We start from the raw sequence: 17,212 nt of genomic DNA on the forward strand, positions 1-17,212 counted from the left end.
AGTAATGTATGTGTGTGCGTGCATGCATGCATCTGTCTCTATGCATATGTGCATGTGTGAGTATGTCTGTGTGTTTGTGTCTGTGTATGTGTGTCAGTGTATGTTCATGTGTCCGGGTGTGTGTGTGCGCGTGTGTGTGTGTGTGCATGTGCGTGCGTGTGTGTGCCTGCATGTGTGTGTGTGTGTGTGTGTGTGCCTGCGTGTGTGTGTGCCTGCGTGCGTGTGTGTGTGTGTGTGTGTCCATATGTGTGTGCATGCACATTCATTCCTGTTTGTGGTTACAAGGGTCAATATTCAGATTCTGGCCATGCCGCTTAACTTCCCATTTTTCAGATTCATTCACTCTTAGCCTCGTGTGCCCTATCGTACCTGCTCTTAAAACTGTATATAGAGTCTGCCTCCACCAAAATCATTCCGCTTCCCGACTACTCTGAGACTGAAGAAATACTTCTTGACATTCCTGTGACTCAGATGAGTCTTTAACTTCCAGGTACACAGCTGACTACATGTTTCCCACCTCTCAAACAACTTGTCCTTGTCAGCCTGATCAATTCCCTTGAATATTTTTTGTTATGTCTCCTGTGGCTCTTCTGTACTCCAGTGTCATTAGGTTCAATTTCTTTAGCTTCTCTTCATAGCTCATACCCCTAAGCACTGGAACTAATCTGATTGTATACCTTTGCATTTTCTCCAGTTTCTTAACATTCTTTCTCAGGTGTGGATTCCATGCTGGTGCTGCCGCCTGCTAGAAGGGTCTGACATGTTGTATAAAGCACCCAGAATGACTCTTTGTTGAGATTCCTGAAGGCCACTTTCAGATTTGACAGGCAAGCATTGGCTGCAGAGGTTATTTGGTTGATATAAGCCTCTGGTGATATGGTATGCACTATGCTTATTCTCAGGTCCTTCTCTCTGAATGAGATCTGTGGCCTCTGTTTTGAATCTATACTCTGGCCAGTCTTTGGGCCCCTTCTCCAGTCTTCATAACTCTGCATTTGCCTGGGTTGAATGCAAGCAACCACTTACCTGACCAATCCCACAGTTTGTCCAGATCTTTTTACAGTCTTACCCCATCCTCATTTGTTTGTATAATCCTCATTAGTTTTGCATCAGTGATTAGAGATACATCTTACTTGGTTTCATCTGGTATATTGTTCACATAAACCAAAAACAGTGTGTGCATGTGTGCACAAGTGTTTTTTGTGTGCGCTTGCTTGCGTGCGTGTGTTCCTTTCAGATGAACAAATGAAACTTGTGATTTATGGTATTTGAACTAAATATACTGTACTGTTTTACTGTGTATGCTATGATTAATTTCATTGTAGTGTGCTATTTTTAAAAAGAAACTTAAGGGATAGGATAATTAATTCACTCAGTGGAGGGGTTCAAACTCGGATCAAGCCAGTCCTAAAACTAGGAGGCCAGTGTGTTATCCACTGTGCCATATTTGCCTAATAAAATTTGCCCATGGTACAGTGGATAGTGCACTGACCTAGTTTGAGGACTGTCTTACCATGGACTCAAACTCTTCATTCAGCAAGTTGTTTACAGTTGTCTTCACTACTTCTTGAGTAAGCATATAATAATTTTTTCACGAATCTCTCAGCAGTAAGTCATAAAGAAGCCAATTCATCATTAGTACTAATTTGCAGTTCCATATATTTCCTGGCCCCTGCTGTAACTGTTCTTTTAGGAGTAAATATGCTGTGAGTAGCATCCTAGGGGTGGTGGTGGTATCTTAGAGAGGGCTGGGATGGGACAGGATAACAGCTTATGAGCCATAAATGCAAGTGTTAAAAAGTATTCTTTAATATTGTGTATCCAGATAAATAATAATTTTGACCTGAATGGCTCTCAGTTGACTATTATGTTAATTGCAAGTAACAAGTAAAATAGATTGAAATGGATATATATTTGTCAACTACTTTACATTGCACTCCCTCAGGGTTTGTCGACAGAAGTCCAGTCTCTGACACGGATGAGACTCCGCGGGGCCTGGAGGAGACTCCGCGTGTCCTGCCTCTCTTCTCCTGTTCACCCATTTCTCAAAATCTGCCTGTCCTCCATGACCCATACCAGGCAAACTTTCTGGAGAAGGTGAGAGGTAGTGTTTTGATGCTACTGATAGTAGTTTTTTGATGCTTCTAAGCTAGAACTATGTGGGTGGGTGCAAATTGGTCGTATGTATGTAATTACCTATTTGCGTTTACAGGTGAGGGTGGGCTCTTGTTCTTGGTCATGCTTCTTTAAGTTTCCACTAAGGTGATTGACCCCTTTCATGTGTAGTTTTGGACTATTGTGTGTAATTCACTTCCACTGTGTTAATGATCAACTCATTCCACATCTTTACTACTTTTTTTACCACACCAGTTGTCTCCCACTGAGGCAATGACCCAATTATGAAGAAATGCTTTCATAGTTTTTCTTGTATAATGCCTGCACTCTAAAGGAGGGGTTTCGGGATATTAGCAGTTTGGAGGGATATGTTATGTATCTTTATACGTACAGTGGACCCCTGCCTTACGATGGCATCGCGTTAGGTTAAATCTGCCATACGATACATTTTAACGCAAAAAATTTACCTTGCCTCGCGCGATTCGTCCAGGACACATCCCACGTGTGGCCTCAGCTGCCCCGTGGGTGCCAGTGTTTACAAGCCAGCCAGTGCGGTTGCATCCACGCATACATTCGGTACATTTCACCTTATCCCAGTGTTTTTTGTGCTTGTAACTGCAAAATAAGTCACCATGGGCCCCAAGAAAGCTTCTATTGCCAACCCTGTGGTAAAAAGTGTGAGAATTAGTATGGAAATTAAGAAAGATTTTGAAGGGTTTGGGGCTAACCCTGAGAAGCATATGCCAGTTGTGGAATCAATTGTGGCAGTGGGGAAGTCCTTTGGGTTGGAGGTTAATGGGGACAATGTGGAAGAGTTGGTGGAAGAGAACAATGAAGAACTAACCACTGATGAGCTGCAAGATCATCTTCAACAGCAAGAGGCCAGACCTGAGGAAACTGCTTCAGAGGAGGGGAGAGAGAAATTGAGGAAGTTGCCTACTTTAAAGATTAAGGAAATGTGTGCAAAGTGGGCTGAACTGCAAACCTTTGCAGATGAAAATCACCCTGACACAGCTACTGCAAGCCGTGCTGGTGAGTATTACAATGACAATGTTATGGCCCATTTTAGGAAAGTCTTAAAGGAACGAGAGGTACAGAGCTCTATGGACAGATATGTTGTGCGACAGAGGTCCAGTGACTCTCAAGCTCAAGCAAGTCCTAGTGGCATTAAAAGAAGAAGGGAAGTAACCCTGGAAAAGGACTTGCTACCTAACGTCCTAATGGAAGGGGATTTCCCTTCTAAACAATAACAGCTTCCACACACTCCGCTCCTCCGATCCCATCATTCATCACCAGATCTTCAATAAAGGTAAGTGTCATGCACAGTATTCTATTCTTAGTAGAGTAGTATTAACTGTGTATGTCTTCTTCAGTTTGTGTATATTAAAATTAATATTTCATGTGGTAAATTTTTTTTTTTTTTCAGACTTTTGGGTGTCTTGCACAGATTAATTTGATTTCCATTATTTCTTATGGGGAAAATTAATTCTCCTTACGATAATTTCGGCTCACGATGCGCCCTCATGAACGGATTAATATCATAAGGCGGGGGTCTACTGTATATGCTTCTAAACTGTTGTGTTCTGAGCACCTCTGCAAAAACAGTGATTATGTGTGAGTGAGGTAAAAGTGTTGAGTGATGATGAAAGTATTTTCTTTTTGGGGATTTTCTTTCTTTTTGGGTCACCCTGCCTCGATGAGAGACGGCCGACTTGTTAAAAAAAAAAAAAATAATGTGGGTAGATATATTGGTTTGTTTTTAACATTATTGTTTTTACATAGTGTTTTATTCTGCAGTATGGTGACACAGACTTCAGTGGAGAGTCAGATACAGATGAACCCAGTCAGCGGTGTGTACACAAGTACCTGTGCTCTAGAAGACACACTGTTGGACCTGGAGACACTCGTCATGAAGAGGTAGGTGCCTACTTTGGTAATTACATATTGAAGTTGTTGTTTGGTGTGTGTGTCATATACAGGTTGTCTTTAGTGCCGCTCTTTAAGGGTCACAATATGTTGAAGTAACTGTGTCGTCTGCCATATATTCCTAGCATTGTGTGAGGTCTGATAACCTCCCTCCTCCCTCTCCCCCACCATGAACATCAGGATATATACCGCCCAGCTTGCGGTCGTCTCCAAGGTATTAAGGTAATGGAAAGATACAGCATGTAGGTATCCTAAGTAAAAGATTTTACCCTTTTATTTCTCGACTAGTTACAGCACACACAACATATGATGATCTTTTGAGTTTTTCTTAGCCACTCAGTGAGTTTGTCATCACATACGTTGTGTGTGAAGTCAGCATGATTCACATAGATTTTTCCCCAGTTACGATTGCAGTGGCAAATTGGAGCTGTATTGTTGAGTGCTCGGATAAATACAAACCATAATGTTTACATGTTTAAAAAACAAGCTTTGCTTATCATGTGTTTGATTCAAGGATTTTCATTGCAGTGTGCACCCAGCATCACAGATACAGTTGTCTCCTACCTTAGTTCTGTGAGTCATGGATTTTAGAGTGACTCATGGACCCAGAAATGTTTCAAGGAATGATCTAGTGTAGTTAATGGTGCCTTCTTGGTCAGGAGGTTAATTGTCAGTTTGTCCACAGGTAATGGAAGCTCATATGCGAGGTCAGCTTCAGTTATTAGCGCCAGGAGGGTTGGGAGCGATGAGTGGCTATCCGATTCCTCCCATGTCCCTCCTTCCTCATACAAACTTGCCACAGAACCTTCCTCTAGTAAAAAACTTTCCTCCTCAAAACTTCTCCATCAAAGATCAACATCTTCTCAAACCACCACCTTTTATGCATCCTGGTAAGTATTTGAACAATATACCTCCACCTTTCATGCATCCAGGTAAGTACTCAAACAGTGTAAAACCACCTCTTATGCTTTGAGGTAAGTACCAGAACAATAAACCAGCACCTTTCATGCATTCAGGTCAGTACTGGAATAAACCACCAAAAACAGTATCTGTTTATTAGATTTTCAGAAAATTTATGAATGACAGTTTTTGCTAGAAAAATAGCTTGTTGAAAATGACATAAAATAGCTTGCAAAGTTAAGAATCATGTCTTTTGGTCATCTTTTGGAAAACAATAAAATATCTGTGAAATGCTATTATGGTTCCAATATGTAGGACAGGGACATGTATAAACAGTTTATATGCATACACAGTATTTCCCATTTATTAACATTTTTTGCTCTACAGTGAATGTCTGGATAACAAATTACGGATTGAGTTATGTGAGTTTTATGTTTTGTGCTTTAATGTACAGATGATGGTTATGAATATAATTTATAAAAAAAACTAAAATTAAAGAAGAATAAAAACTGTTTCACAGATGTGAATAACATCTTGTATTTTATTTTATGACACACAATAACCTAGGAAAGTGTTCAACTGGTAAGTTAGGTATGTGACTCCTGGGTGGGATAATAGCTCCTTCTTGTGAGACATGATCAAGCATGCTGTTGCTACTCTTGTTTACTATAATGCTCTTCAACAGCAGTGTTGTTACATCATTAAGGGCTCCTGATCCAATAAACTGGAACTATCCTACCTTTTTATCAAACCCCTGTATCTCTCATTCCCAGGCACTTATAACCCTTACGGGGATTGTGCTCCTTCCACGATACTATAATATTGTACTATAAACAGCATGCGTGAGCGTGTTAGATAGGAGTGAATGGAGACGAATGATACTTGGGACCTGACGATCTGTTGGAGTGTGAGCAGGGTAATATTTAGTGAAGGGATTCAGGGAAACCGGTTATTTTCATATAGTCGGACTTGAGTCCTGGAAATGGGAAGTACAATGCCTGCACTTTAAAGGAGGGGTTTGGGATATTGGCAGTTTGGAGGGATATGTTGTTTATCTTTATACTTATATGCTTCTAAACTGTTGTATTCTGGGCACCTCTGCAAAAGCAGTGATAATGTGTGAGTGTGGTGAAAGTGTTGAATGATGATGAAAGTATTTTCTTTTTGGGGATTTTCTTTCTTTTTTTGGGTCACCCTGCCTCAGTGGGAGACGGCCGACTTGTTGAAAAAAAAAAAAAAAAAAAAAAATGAGATGTGGAAGCAGACGACTTGCACAAGTGACGCCATATTAGAAATGATAATAATAACAACAATAATCACCGAGTCTCATTAAATGTTGTATATTACGTTAATATACACATTTTCATTAATCCATCCATGATATTTTTTTCAAAATTATATAATAAACACGATACATAACATAAAAAGACGATAAATACACCCCACAATAGAATAAATAAACATAAATATGAGATGTGGTAGCCAGGTTACTTGTACAAGTGACGGCAAGAATAACATTTTCTCTAATCTAACATAAGAGAAAATGTGTTACTGGGGGTAACTGTAGAAAATTATTCCTTTTGTATGTATGTAAGTTTATTCAGGTATACACAAATACAGTTACATAGATTATCATACATAACAACATATGTGTAGAGAACCTAGGATAACCCAAAAAAGTCAGAGTGACTTATTTCCATTGCCTTCACTCAGAGTGTCATTTCTTCTCAAAATGATGTTACATGAGAATGGGAGTGTTCTTTATTTATTCTACCGTATCAATGTAGAGACAACTTGTACACAATGTAACTTGTACACACACCAGACGTGTACACTTTTTTGTTTACAAAACTTACGTTTGCCTGGTTTGTTTACATAACTCGGCACCTGTCCTCTCTCATGCACTCATTCTTTCTCTCTCTCATTTATTCATTTTATCTCATTTACTTACTCCTGACCCTACATTAAGACTACAAATATTTTAAGGTAAGTAATGAGTGAACTGTATATACATTTTATTGCTCTGGGATGCTTAAATGTAATAGAATATTATGTGGGTGGGGTGACCTGGTATGGTAACCCGGCTGACTACTATACATACCACACTTGATTTCTTACAATAAATACTGCTTGTCTCACCCTAGATTAAGACTATAAATATTTTAAGGTAAGTAATGAGTGCCCTATGTGTGTATTGTACTTTTTTATTGTTTTTTGATGCCTGGTTCTATTGCTAACTTAATATATGTTAGTGTAAACTTGTTATCTAGTGTTTGTATGCATTTATAAGTGGAAAAAAAAAAGGGGTGTTCCACTTTACGGCGGTTTCCGCTTTATGGCGGTAGCCTGGAACCTAACCTGCCGTATAAGTGGGGCCCTACTGTATATTGATATTGGTAACAGCAGCAATTATATAATCAACACATTAGCCATGTGGAGTACTACAATATATACCTTAATTCCTCCATGTTTTATATATACTTTACATAATGTTTACCTCCAGACCTTATGAGAATGAAATGCTCAAATTTAGTGGTTTATCATATTGAATAGCTACAGTTGCAATGTGATTACTTCTGCCGAAATAATTAATGTGTATGCATGTCTGCAGCAGGTGGATTGGGTAGACGAGCATCGGATGGAGGAGCCAACCTTCAGATGTACTTTCAGCGGCAGTTTCCTGATGGAGGCTGGAGCCATCCGAACAGTCAAGAGCAAATTACGCAGGTAAGAACTAGTCTTGAGCTGTCATACATATTTTAGAATGTCAATAAATTTGTTATTTTGTGGCTGTAAATATAGTTAAATGTCTCCAGTCTAGCATTCCATACTCCAGAAATTTCCATTATCAGACACTGAGCAAAATTAGGGTAGTCACTGTAATGGCACCCATGTTCCACCAGATTACATTTAAGAAAAACACAAATTTTCACAGACTTTTTACAACGGTTTCAGAGGACTGTACTCATACAAAATCTGTAAGTACACACAATCTTAATCATACCTGATGGGTTTTATGCCTGAAATAAACAATGATGATCCAACAGTCAGTTTTACACCAGCTTCTGTGATGGATGAAATGACAGACCTGCTTCCTGTTTTCCCACAATCAGTTGCATTTAATGCTGCCACTAGTTCTACATCTGTGTAACAGCTGACTTCTACCTTCATGTTTTTTGTTTTTTTAACATGTTGGCATAAGGCACTTTTCAACATCCCTGGAGTCAGTCTCTCACTATGCAAAAATGCTATGCACATAAAAGGCCTGAAGATCTGGAACTCGCTACCGTAACAGGTCAAGGATTCCCTGACAGCTTATAAATTTAGGACTTTGCTAAAAAATCATCTTATCTCTCAATATTAACCAAATCAACCAAAACATTTGCTAACTAGTTTTATTATGTGACCTCTGGGCTCTTAATTCTGCCAGTCCATAAAATCATCATCTTTCTTTCAACACACCGGCCATATCCCACCGAGGCGGGGTGGCCCAAAAGGAAAAACGAAAGTTTCTCCTTTTAAATTTAATAATATATACAGGAGAAGGGGTTACTAACCCCTTGCTCCTGGCACTTTAGTCGCCTCTTACGATACGCATAGCTTATGAAGGAAGAATTCTGTTCCATTTCCCCATGGAGAATAAAATCGTCTTATCTCTCAATATTAACCAAATCATCCAAAACATCTGCTAATTAGTTTTATCATGTGACCTCCTGGCTTTTAATTCAGCCAATCCATAAAATATTACCACCTGCACCATTACTTGTAAGGTAGATTTTTGTGTGCAATTTCAAGATTATTTTACTGAACCCTACTCCACCTAACTACCTCTTCACTTGTATTAAGTTTAAATAAGATTGTAAAACAGTTAACCACTACTTCTTGTTTTAAGTACAGTAGGACCCCGCTTTATGACGTTTCGCTTTACGGTGTTCCGCTAATACGGCCATTTCAAATTATGACCAAAACTCACTCTACGGCTCCCCCACCTGACTTTCTAGTATGGTCACCGCGCCCCACCTGGTTTGTTTACATTCTCTCTGAGATCCAAGCACTAAGTCTTTCCATTATGTCTGGAAACAACAAAATTTCAAGTGTTTCTAAAAGTTATTTCATATTTTATATATACAGTAGGGCCCCACTTATACGGCGGGTTAGGTTCCAGGCTGTCGCCGGAAGGCAGAACGCCATTTTTTTCCATTTATAAATGCATATAAATGCCAGACAACAAGTTTACACTAAATTATATTAAGTTAGTAATAGAACTAGGCATTAAAAACACACAAAGTAAAATACATTCACAGTAAATTCATTACTTATCTTAAAGTATTTGTAATCTTAATGTAGGGAGAGAGGTGAGTAGTACTTATTTGTAGGAAGTCAGGTGCAGGTAGCCCAGGTTTAGGTAGTCCTGGCTCCCCGTCTCATACTTAATATACGATATTTAAAACATCCCAGAGAGGTAAAATACACATACAGTACAGCTCATTATTTACCTTAAAATATGTGTAGTCTTAATATAGGAAGAGAGGTGAGTAGTATTTATTTGTAGGAAGTTAGTGTAGGTAGCCGGTAGGTGTAGCCCGCCTGGGCTACACCTACCGGCTACCTTCACTGTGGCCCAGAGCCATATTATTAACATCGACATGCCTTGTTCACTGAATTTAATCATTTCTAACAACTATCTTTAGATGCCATCATAAACGAAGGTAGAAGTAATGAATAATTCATGCCGAAAATTGTAAACAAAAGCGGAGTGAGGGAGTGGCTGGGCCAAACGCAGATTCATACATGTTTTCTCTGATGGCTGAGCAGAGAAAACGTAATGTTGTCCCTCCACCCGGCTACCACACAGCTCCACAAGTATTATTATCAGAGCACACATAAAATATGCAATAAATGCCAGGCAACAAGTTTACACTAACTTATATTAAGTTAGCAATAGAAATAGGCATTAAAAACACAATAAAAGGTAAGATACACACAGAGTACACTTATTACTTACCTTAAAATATTAATATTAATGTGTGAGAGGTGAGTGGCAGGGTGTTTATTGAATAAAATCAGAATGGCACACCATCATCCTCTATCTTGGCACTTAAATCAAGAGGCTTATGACCTCTCTTTTTATCACAGCTAACCTCTCATCATCAGTGAGAGCCAACTAGTTAACGAAAGAGTAAACAAAAGAAAGAACGAGATACAGAGTTGAGACAATGTAAGAACACAAACTGAACAGGTAGTGGACGATCACTTGGTCAGGCGAAATAAATGCGTATTAATATGTGTCTGCTTTTAGTTCATTCATGTCCATTTGTAAGAGTTTGTAAAACTTTTACCTCAATATTTTTTTATTATACAGTGGACCCCCGAGTTTCGGCAGCCTTGACTTTCGCGAAATTCGACCTTTGGCAAGTTTTTTTTTTTGGAAAAATTTGGCCTCGAGTTTCGTGAAAAAACTTGTGTTTCGGCGACCGTCTGGTACCCGTCCGCCCGTCACCACGCACACAAAGCCAGTCTCCCACGCCATTCACGCACAGTGTGCCATTGTTTACCAACACGTGACCATCACCCCGCGGGTTCATACAATACATTTCACAATAATCCATTGTTTTTTGTGCTTGCAACTGCTAAGTAAGTCATCATGGACCCAAGGAAAGCTAGTGCAAGCCCTTTGGTAAATAAAATGAGTGACGGGGATGTGGAAGAGTTGGTGGAGGACTACAGGGAAGAGCTAACCACTGACGAACTGCAAGAGCTTCAACTGGAACAGCATCAGACCACAACCAAGGAACTTGCTTCAGAGGAGGAGGAAGAGGTAGTGGATGAGGTGCCTTCTTCAGTGATTAAGGACATGTGTGAAATGTGGAATGAGTTGCAAAGTTTTGTTGAAAAGTATCACCCTGACCAAACTGAAACAAGCCGTATCTGCAACATGTACAATGACAGTGTTGTGTCCCACTTCAGGGAAATCTTAAAGAAACGCCAGAAAAAGACCTCTCTGGATAGATATTTTGTGCGCCAGGGGTCCAGTGACTCTCAAGTTGTTCCCAGTGGCATTAAAAGAAGAAGGGAAGTAAACCCAGATAAGGACTTGCTACCTAAAGTCCTAATGAAAGGAGATTCTCCTTCCAAACAATAGTGTACACCTTCCTCCTATCCCCTCCTCCCGTCTTCCATCCACGCAGAAGTCTTCAATAAAGGTAAATGTAATGTTATTATCTTTTTTTTTAATGCACGTACCTGATTTCTAATTGTTTTCATTATGTAAATCTTTATTTAATTTGAAAAAAAAATTATTTTAATATTTTTGGGTGTCTGGAACGGATTAATTTTATTTCCATTATTTCTTATGGGGAAAATGGTTTCGAGTTTCGTGAATTTCGACCTCGGCGGGCTCTCTGGAACGGATTAATCACGAAACTCGAGGGTCCACTGTATTGCCTTTTCCTTAATTAACATAACTGAGAGAAGGAGACGCACAAATACATTCATTATATACAGTGGAACCTCTACTTGTGAGTTTAATCCATTCCATGACCTTGCTCGCAACTGGATTTGCTCGTTTGTAGAGTCAGTTTTCCTCGTTTAAATTAATTGAAATGCAATTAATCCGTTCCAGTGGAATTCTGTACTTCAGTAATTTTGCTATCATCAACTCTATGGCTTATTTATCTATCACAGTTCATCTAGTATGACATAACAAGCAATATAAATAACATAGAAACCTGATATATACTCTAGAATGAATAAAATATGTCATTATATATGTGGCAGCGGCGGTGGCTGACAAGAGTTTGTCTGGAGACAGGACAAAATACTCCTTGAATATTTCGCTATCATCAACTCTACGGCTTACTTATCTATCACAGTTCATCTACTATGAAATAATAAACAATATAAATAACATAGAAACCTGATATATACTCCAGAATGCATAAAATGTCATTATGTAACAGGTGGAAGTGGCCACAACTGCTCCCTCTTTGTTGTGGTAAACACTGCCATCTAGTGACGGCCTTTTGAAGTTGTCTGTTATTATAATTATTATTATGTAGTACATTATTATTATATATGTATTATTATTATGCATATTATTATTATTATTATTATTGTATTATATTATTATACTATTATTATATGTATTATTATTATTATACATATGATTATTATTATTATTATTATTACATTAAGAAGCATCTTTCCATCATACATTGCAAAGTTTCAATAAGATAGTCCAACAAACAAATGAGATACAATTCCCTAGATCAAAAGCAAGAGCCCCTCACCAGCATCAAGGCACCTGCCTTGATGTCTGCTCGCTTATGGAAATTTTGCTGGCGTATGGAAGCAAAAAATTGACCCATCGACTGCTCGTAATTTGGAAAAACTCGCACATGGATGCGCTCGCAAGTAGAAATTCAACTGTATCTAAAATGAACACTTTTCTGAAAACAGGAAGTGAATGGTGGTAAATATATATATTTTTGGGTTACCCCGCTTTGGCAGATGGCCATTGAGTAAAAAAAAAAAAAAAAAACAGTTTCGTGGTTGGTTTTCATTCTGTGTATTTAAGTGTACTTGAGCAAAATATAGGTAATGTTTTGTCTATAATCGAGTTTTCTTGTTTATACAATATCACATCTATAATCTGGAAAAAATTTTACTCCCTCACCTGTTTGGCCCTATACATGCTGGACTGCAAATGTTCAACTGTAATACATTTGGAAAATTTGTTGGTTAGTGTAACTGAAAAGTGAATTTTTAGGACTACATCCATGTATGTGTATGTAGAAAATCTGAATGTTACTTTGATAAATTTCAGAACAGTTTTCAGATATATGTATAATGAAAGTGACAAAAAATACTGATAAATTTGTTAGACCAAATTTGGAATAGTCATTGGCAGTGTGGTGTCATCACCTGAAGAATTGTGAATAAAATAGGAAAAGTTCAACGACATCTAGCAAAATGGCTCGCATTACTAAGAGCTGTAAATTATGAAGAAAGATTGACAACTCTGAATTATTATTATTATAATCAAAGGGGAAGCGCTAAACCCGTAGGATTATACAGCGCCCGGGGGGGGGGGATGTGGAAGGCATTCAGGCTTAATTCGGGGAACTGGAGCACAGTTCCAATTCCCTAAATCAAGAGCCCCTCACCAACATCAAGGAACCTTCCATGAGGGGAACAACTCTGAAGCTTTTCTCAGTGGATAATAAGGGAAAAACAGAAGGCATAGCCAAATACAAGATGAGATATAAAAAACATTTAAAGATAAAACTTGGTGCTAGTAACGGGGAAACCAAGAGCCTATAATTATAGAGATAAAAATGTGTCCAAGGGATACTAGCACATATTACTTCACAAGAAAGAGTGCTAGATTGTTGGAATATGATCCAACAGGAGGTAGCATGTATTACTTTCACTAGAAACTACAAAAAATTATGGCAAACACTAGATGGGACACCACAAGTATAGCTCTGTTCCTGTAACTAAAAATTCATAATCACTTATAATTCTGTTACTCTCCTCTTGTACATACAGTGCAGTACAGTCATGGTATTGTGCCTTTTTATTCTCTGTACAGTATAAACCCCTCAAGGGAGGTTCCTTGATGCTGGTGAGGGGCTCTTGATCTAGGGAATTGGATCTGTGCTCCAGTTCCCTGAATCAAGTCTGAATACCTTCCATTCCTCCCCCCCACATGCGCTGTATAATCCTATGGGTTTAGTGCTCTCCCATGATCTTTCTTTCTTTCAACACACCGGCCGTATCCCACCAAGGCAGGGTGGCCCAAAAAGAAAAACGAAAGTTTCTCTTTTAAATTTAGTAATTTATACGGGAGAAGGGGTTACTAACCCCTTGCTCCTGGCATTTTAGTCGCCTCTTACAACACGCATGGCTTACAGAGGAAGAATTCTGTTCCACTTTCCCATGGAGATAAGAGAAAATAAACAAGAACAAGAACTAGAAAGAAAATAGAAGAACACCCAGAGGGGTGTGTATATATATGCTTGAACATGTATGTGTAGTGTGACCTAAGTGCAAGTAGCAAGACATACCTGAAATCTTGCATGTTTATGAGACAGACAAAAGACACCAGCAATCCTACCATCATGTAAAACAATTACAGGTTTTCGTTGTACACTCACTTGGCAGGACGGTAGTACCTCCCTGGGCGGTTGCTGTTTACCAACCTACTACCTAGGTCTCCCATGATTATAATAATAATAATAATGTGCAGTATAATGTTCTTATTTCTTTCCAGCTGGGTCTAGGTGCCAGTTGTCTAGGGGGTCACTCCCAGCCACTGCCTCAGCAAGATGATGACCTTCTGGGTCACAGAGATGATGAAATTGACCCTAGTGATATTGCCCAGTGAGTTATAAAGCTTATATTATTCCAGTGGCTCATAATTAAATTCTAAAGATTCACTTGAAAATTATAGGAATCCCTAGTGTGTCAGTTTGTCATAGGTGCATGAGAGTTGCAGTTCAGAGGTTAATTGAATTATGGACATGCACTTCTGTAAAGATGGCCAAGGTTAAGCAATGTTGAATGTATTTTTTCTTTGGTCTACTTGGTGGGAAATGGCCAGTGTTGAGAAAAATAGCAGTTAAATCAAAATTCATTATTAATGACAGGTTAATTTTTAAAATCTTTGTGCTTAAACAGGTACATGGCAGGTAGAGGAAGCATCCAGAGAGCAACATTACCGCTGGTCACACCTAAGGACGGTCAAGAACCCCAGAGAAAGATGCCACCTAATAGAGCAAGAAAAACTGGGTTACCTATGGTGACAGAAAGACCACCTGGTAAGGCATATGAGAATTACATGACCACCAGAGATGCACTAACAATAGTCTTGTCAATTTCTTTTGTTTCATCTCTGGTTAACGAAACTTTTTTTTTTTTTTTTTAATAAATTTCTTTTGGCACTAAAAGTTCAAAGATTGTGTTGGAATGAATTAGTATTATTTTTACAATACTAAAAATATAAATTTTATTTTTGCCTATTCAGTGTCTTTTAGTTTGCTTTCAGTTAATCAGAAGCTGAAACTTGATGTAATATGTCGTGGTACCTTCAACTTGTGGACCACAATAATCATAGTCATAGACCAGTTTATTTCATGCTCTGTATCTGTCAAGTTTTTAATATTAGTCCTAAGTGATGGTAGATGATGCACTCTTGCATTATATTTAGTAGTAGTAGTAGTAGTAGTTTTGAGTGAGCAGCATGCCGCTATGTGTTGGAGTGTACACTGCTGGTAGTCAAAAGCTGCATGAGACTGTTTTTTATTCTTTTTTTTATATTACTAGTTTACACTTTTTTATCATTTTTTCTCCTTAATTTAAAGTTTTACTCATTTTGTTTGTTCTCTCTCTACCTTCCTTAATCCTTATCCCTGCCTGCCTCTGATGCCTGCGTGATGCCATTTATTATTTGCTGACTTGGCCCATTATTTTCGTTAACTTTGCTTGCTTCATAATTGCTCATATTGTGTCTCGCTTGTATGGGAAATCACTGATTGTATTCCCATTGTTGTAACACTTGTCTGAAAAAACATTATGCAATTGATTGGAATAAAAAATTATAAAAAATGTTTTCTCATTTTTCATTTTATTGTTATTACTTCAATATTCTTATATGCCAATGTAATTAATGGCACTTGCACACAACATCGTGTGGCTGATTAATAGTAATCAATCCAGAATTAAGACTGGAAGCCGAAGAACGAATGAAACGAGACTATACGTCATCCCACCTGCAAAATCTATATAACAATGCCCTGCTTATGGGAACTCCATTGGCCCCAGGCATTACTACAGGCATTCCTCCATCTTCGAGCGCAAATTATGCCATCAAACCAGGCATCGTGTCCGGCATTCCCCATCCTCAGTCCTCCAAAAGACTTCCAACTACTTCTCCTCATAACTTGTCCAACCATCCTTATATTGGGTACAGCTGTTGTTCTCCACCACTTAGTATACCCTCCTCATCCTTTGTTTCCCAATCATGTTCTTCTTCTTCATCTTGTTCCTCCACTTCCCATCCTTCTCCCTCCACAACCCCAGGGATAATCTCAGGTATTCCACCCCATAACAACAACAACAACATCGTCAACAACAACAATCCATGGCAAAAACACAGAGAACGAAAGAGAAAGACTGGCCTTCCCACAGTGCTGGAAAATAACTGGGTTGTCTCGGCTCCAGCAGAAGCGACTGATTGCACCACAGTGGGTAATTATAATGGGCCTTAGCCATGTTTTGGTGATTGGACAAAGCGAATGTGGCCTTTCAGATGGTGGTGGTGACGGGATTGATGGTGGCGGTGATATTTTTATTTATTTTTTTGGTTTATAACCAAGCATTAAAATAATGTTGATGTTTACTGGAATAAAATAAAATTATTAGAAACTAGTACAGTGAATTATGTAAATTAACTAAATGCTTCTTGAATAAACTACTGTAGTTTTCCTTCAGTATATTTGCTTAATAACTCTGATATGGCTATATACAGTACATTATGAGCTTCATTGAATTTGTCTCATTCTTTTATTGTATATCTGCCTCACAGTCTTTCTGTCTCTAGGTCTCTGTTTCACTGTCTGCCTCAACATCAGTCTCACTTTGTGTCTTGTTTTAGACTGTCATTTATGGCCAGAAGGCATACTTTGCCTATTTATAAATTTTTGGACAAAACACACTCTGCCCACTTGCTAATTATGGCAAGGCATTTTCTGACTGCTTGTTATAGATAAAGCATTCTCTGACCACTTTTTAATTTATGTGTGAAGCATTTTCTGCCCAGTTTTAGATAAAGTTGCAACCCAGTAACATTGGAACACTGGTCTTTCTTATGGAGCATTTTGTTCTTCTGAAGACAACCTTAACTTTCTGGGGGCATTTGTTATTCTTAGCCATATTTTGACTTTTAGTTCATCTGGCAGTGGCTAATCTTAAGGTATATTGGTATATATATTTTTTAGTTTATTTGTGCAAGCCAACACTTAAAAAGTGCACCCTGCATGCTGTGTGCATGTCTCGGCGACTGTCCTGAATGTTTTTGTTAATGAATCGCACCTTGAATGTTGAGTGATCCTAAGCATTTTTATATCTTGATAAAGTCCCTGTGAATGTTCCTATAACTCTGTCACTGTTACTCAACTCCATTATTCTAGGTTTTGCAGTGTGATAGCACAATTTGGTTGTATAAAACATCATTTGATGTCCTTATAACTCCCTTAACGCTTTCATTGTC

At 38.5% G+C, this 17,212-nt stretch overlaps 1 protein-coding gene across 3 annotated transcripts in view; it reads left to right on the plus strand.

Annotated features, from left to right (window-relative positions):
- LOC128704399 (serine/threonine-protein kinase SIK3) overlaps positions 1-17,212 on the plus strand; it is an 82,585-nt gene that overhangs the window by 28,513 nt on the left and 36,860 nt on the right. Inside the window, exons 9-15 of one of the 3 annotated variants that reach the window (XM_053799550.2) lie at positions 1,946-2,097; positions 3,913-4,032; positions 4,727-4,931; positions 7,553-7,668; positions 14,216-14,325; positions 14,623-14,762; positions 15,649-16,191. In XM_053799550.2, the coding sequence (XP_053655525.1) occupies positions 1,946-2,097; positions 3,913-4,032; positions 4,727-4,931; positions 7,553-7,668; positions 14,216-14,325; positions 14,623-14,762; positions 15,649-16,191 (1,386 nt within the window). The remainder of the gene's footprint in view (positions 1-1,945; positions 2,098-3,912; positions 4,033-4,726; positions 4,932-7,552; positions 7,669-14,215; positions 14,326-14,622; positions 14,763-15,648; positions 16,192-17,212) is intronic. The other 2 variants (XM_070103067.1, XM_053799551.2) reach the window with 2 other exon arrangements.

This window comes from Cherax quadricarinatus, chromosome 84 (assembly GCF_038502225.1).
Source record: "Cherax quadricarinatus isolate ZL_2023a chromosome 84, ASM3850222v1, whole genome shotgun sequence".
In the NCBI taxonomy this organism is placed as follows: domain Eukaryota; kingdom Metazoa; phylum Arthropoda; class Malacostraca; order Decapoda; family Parastacidae; genus Cherax; species Cherax quadricarinatus.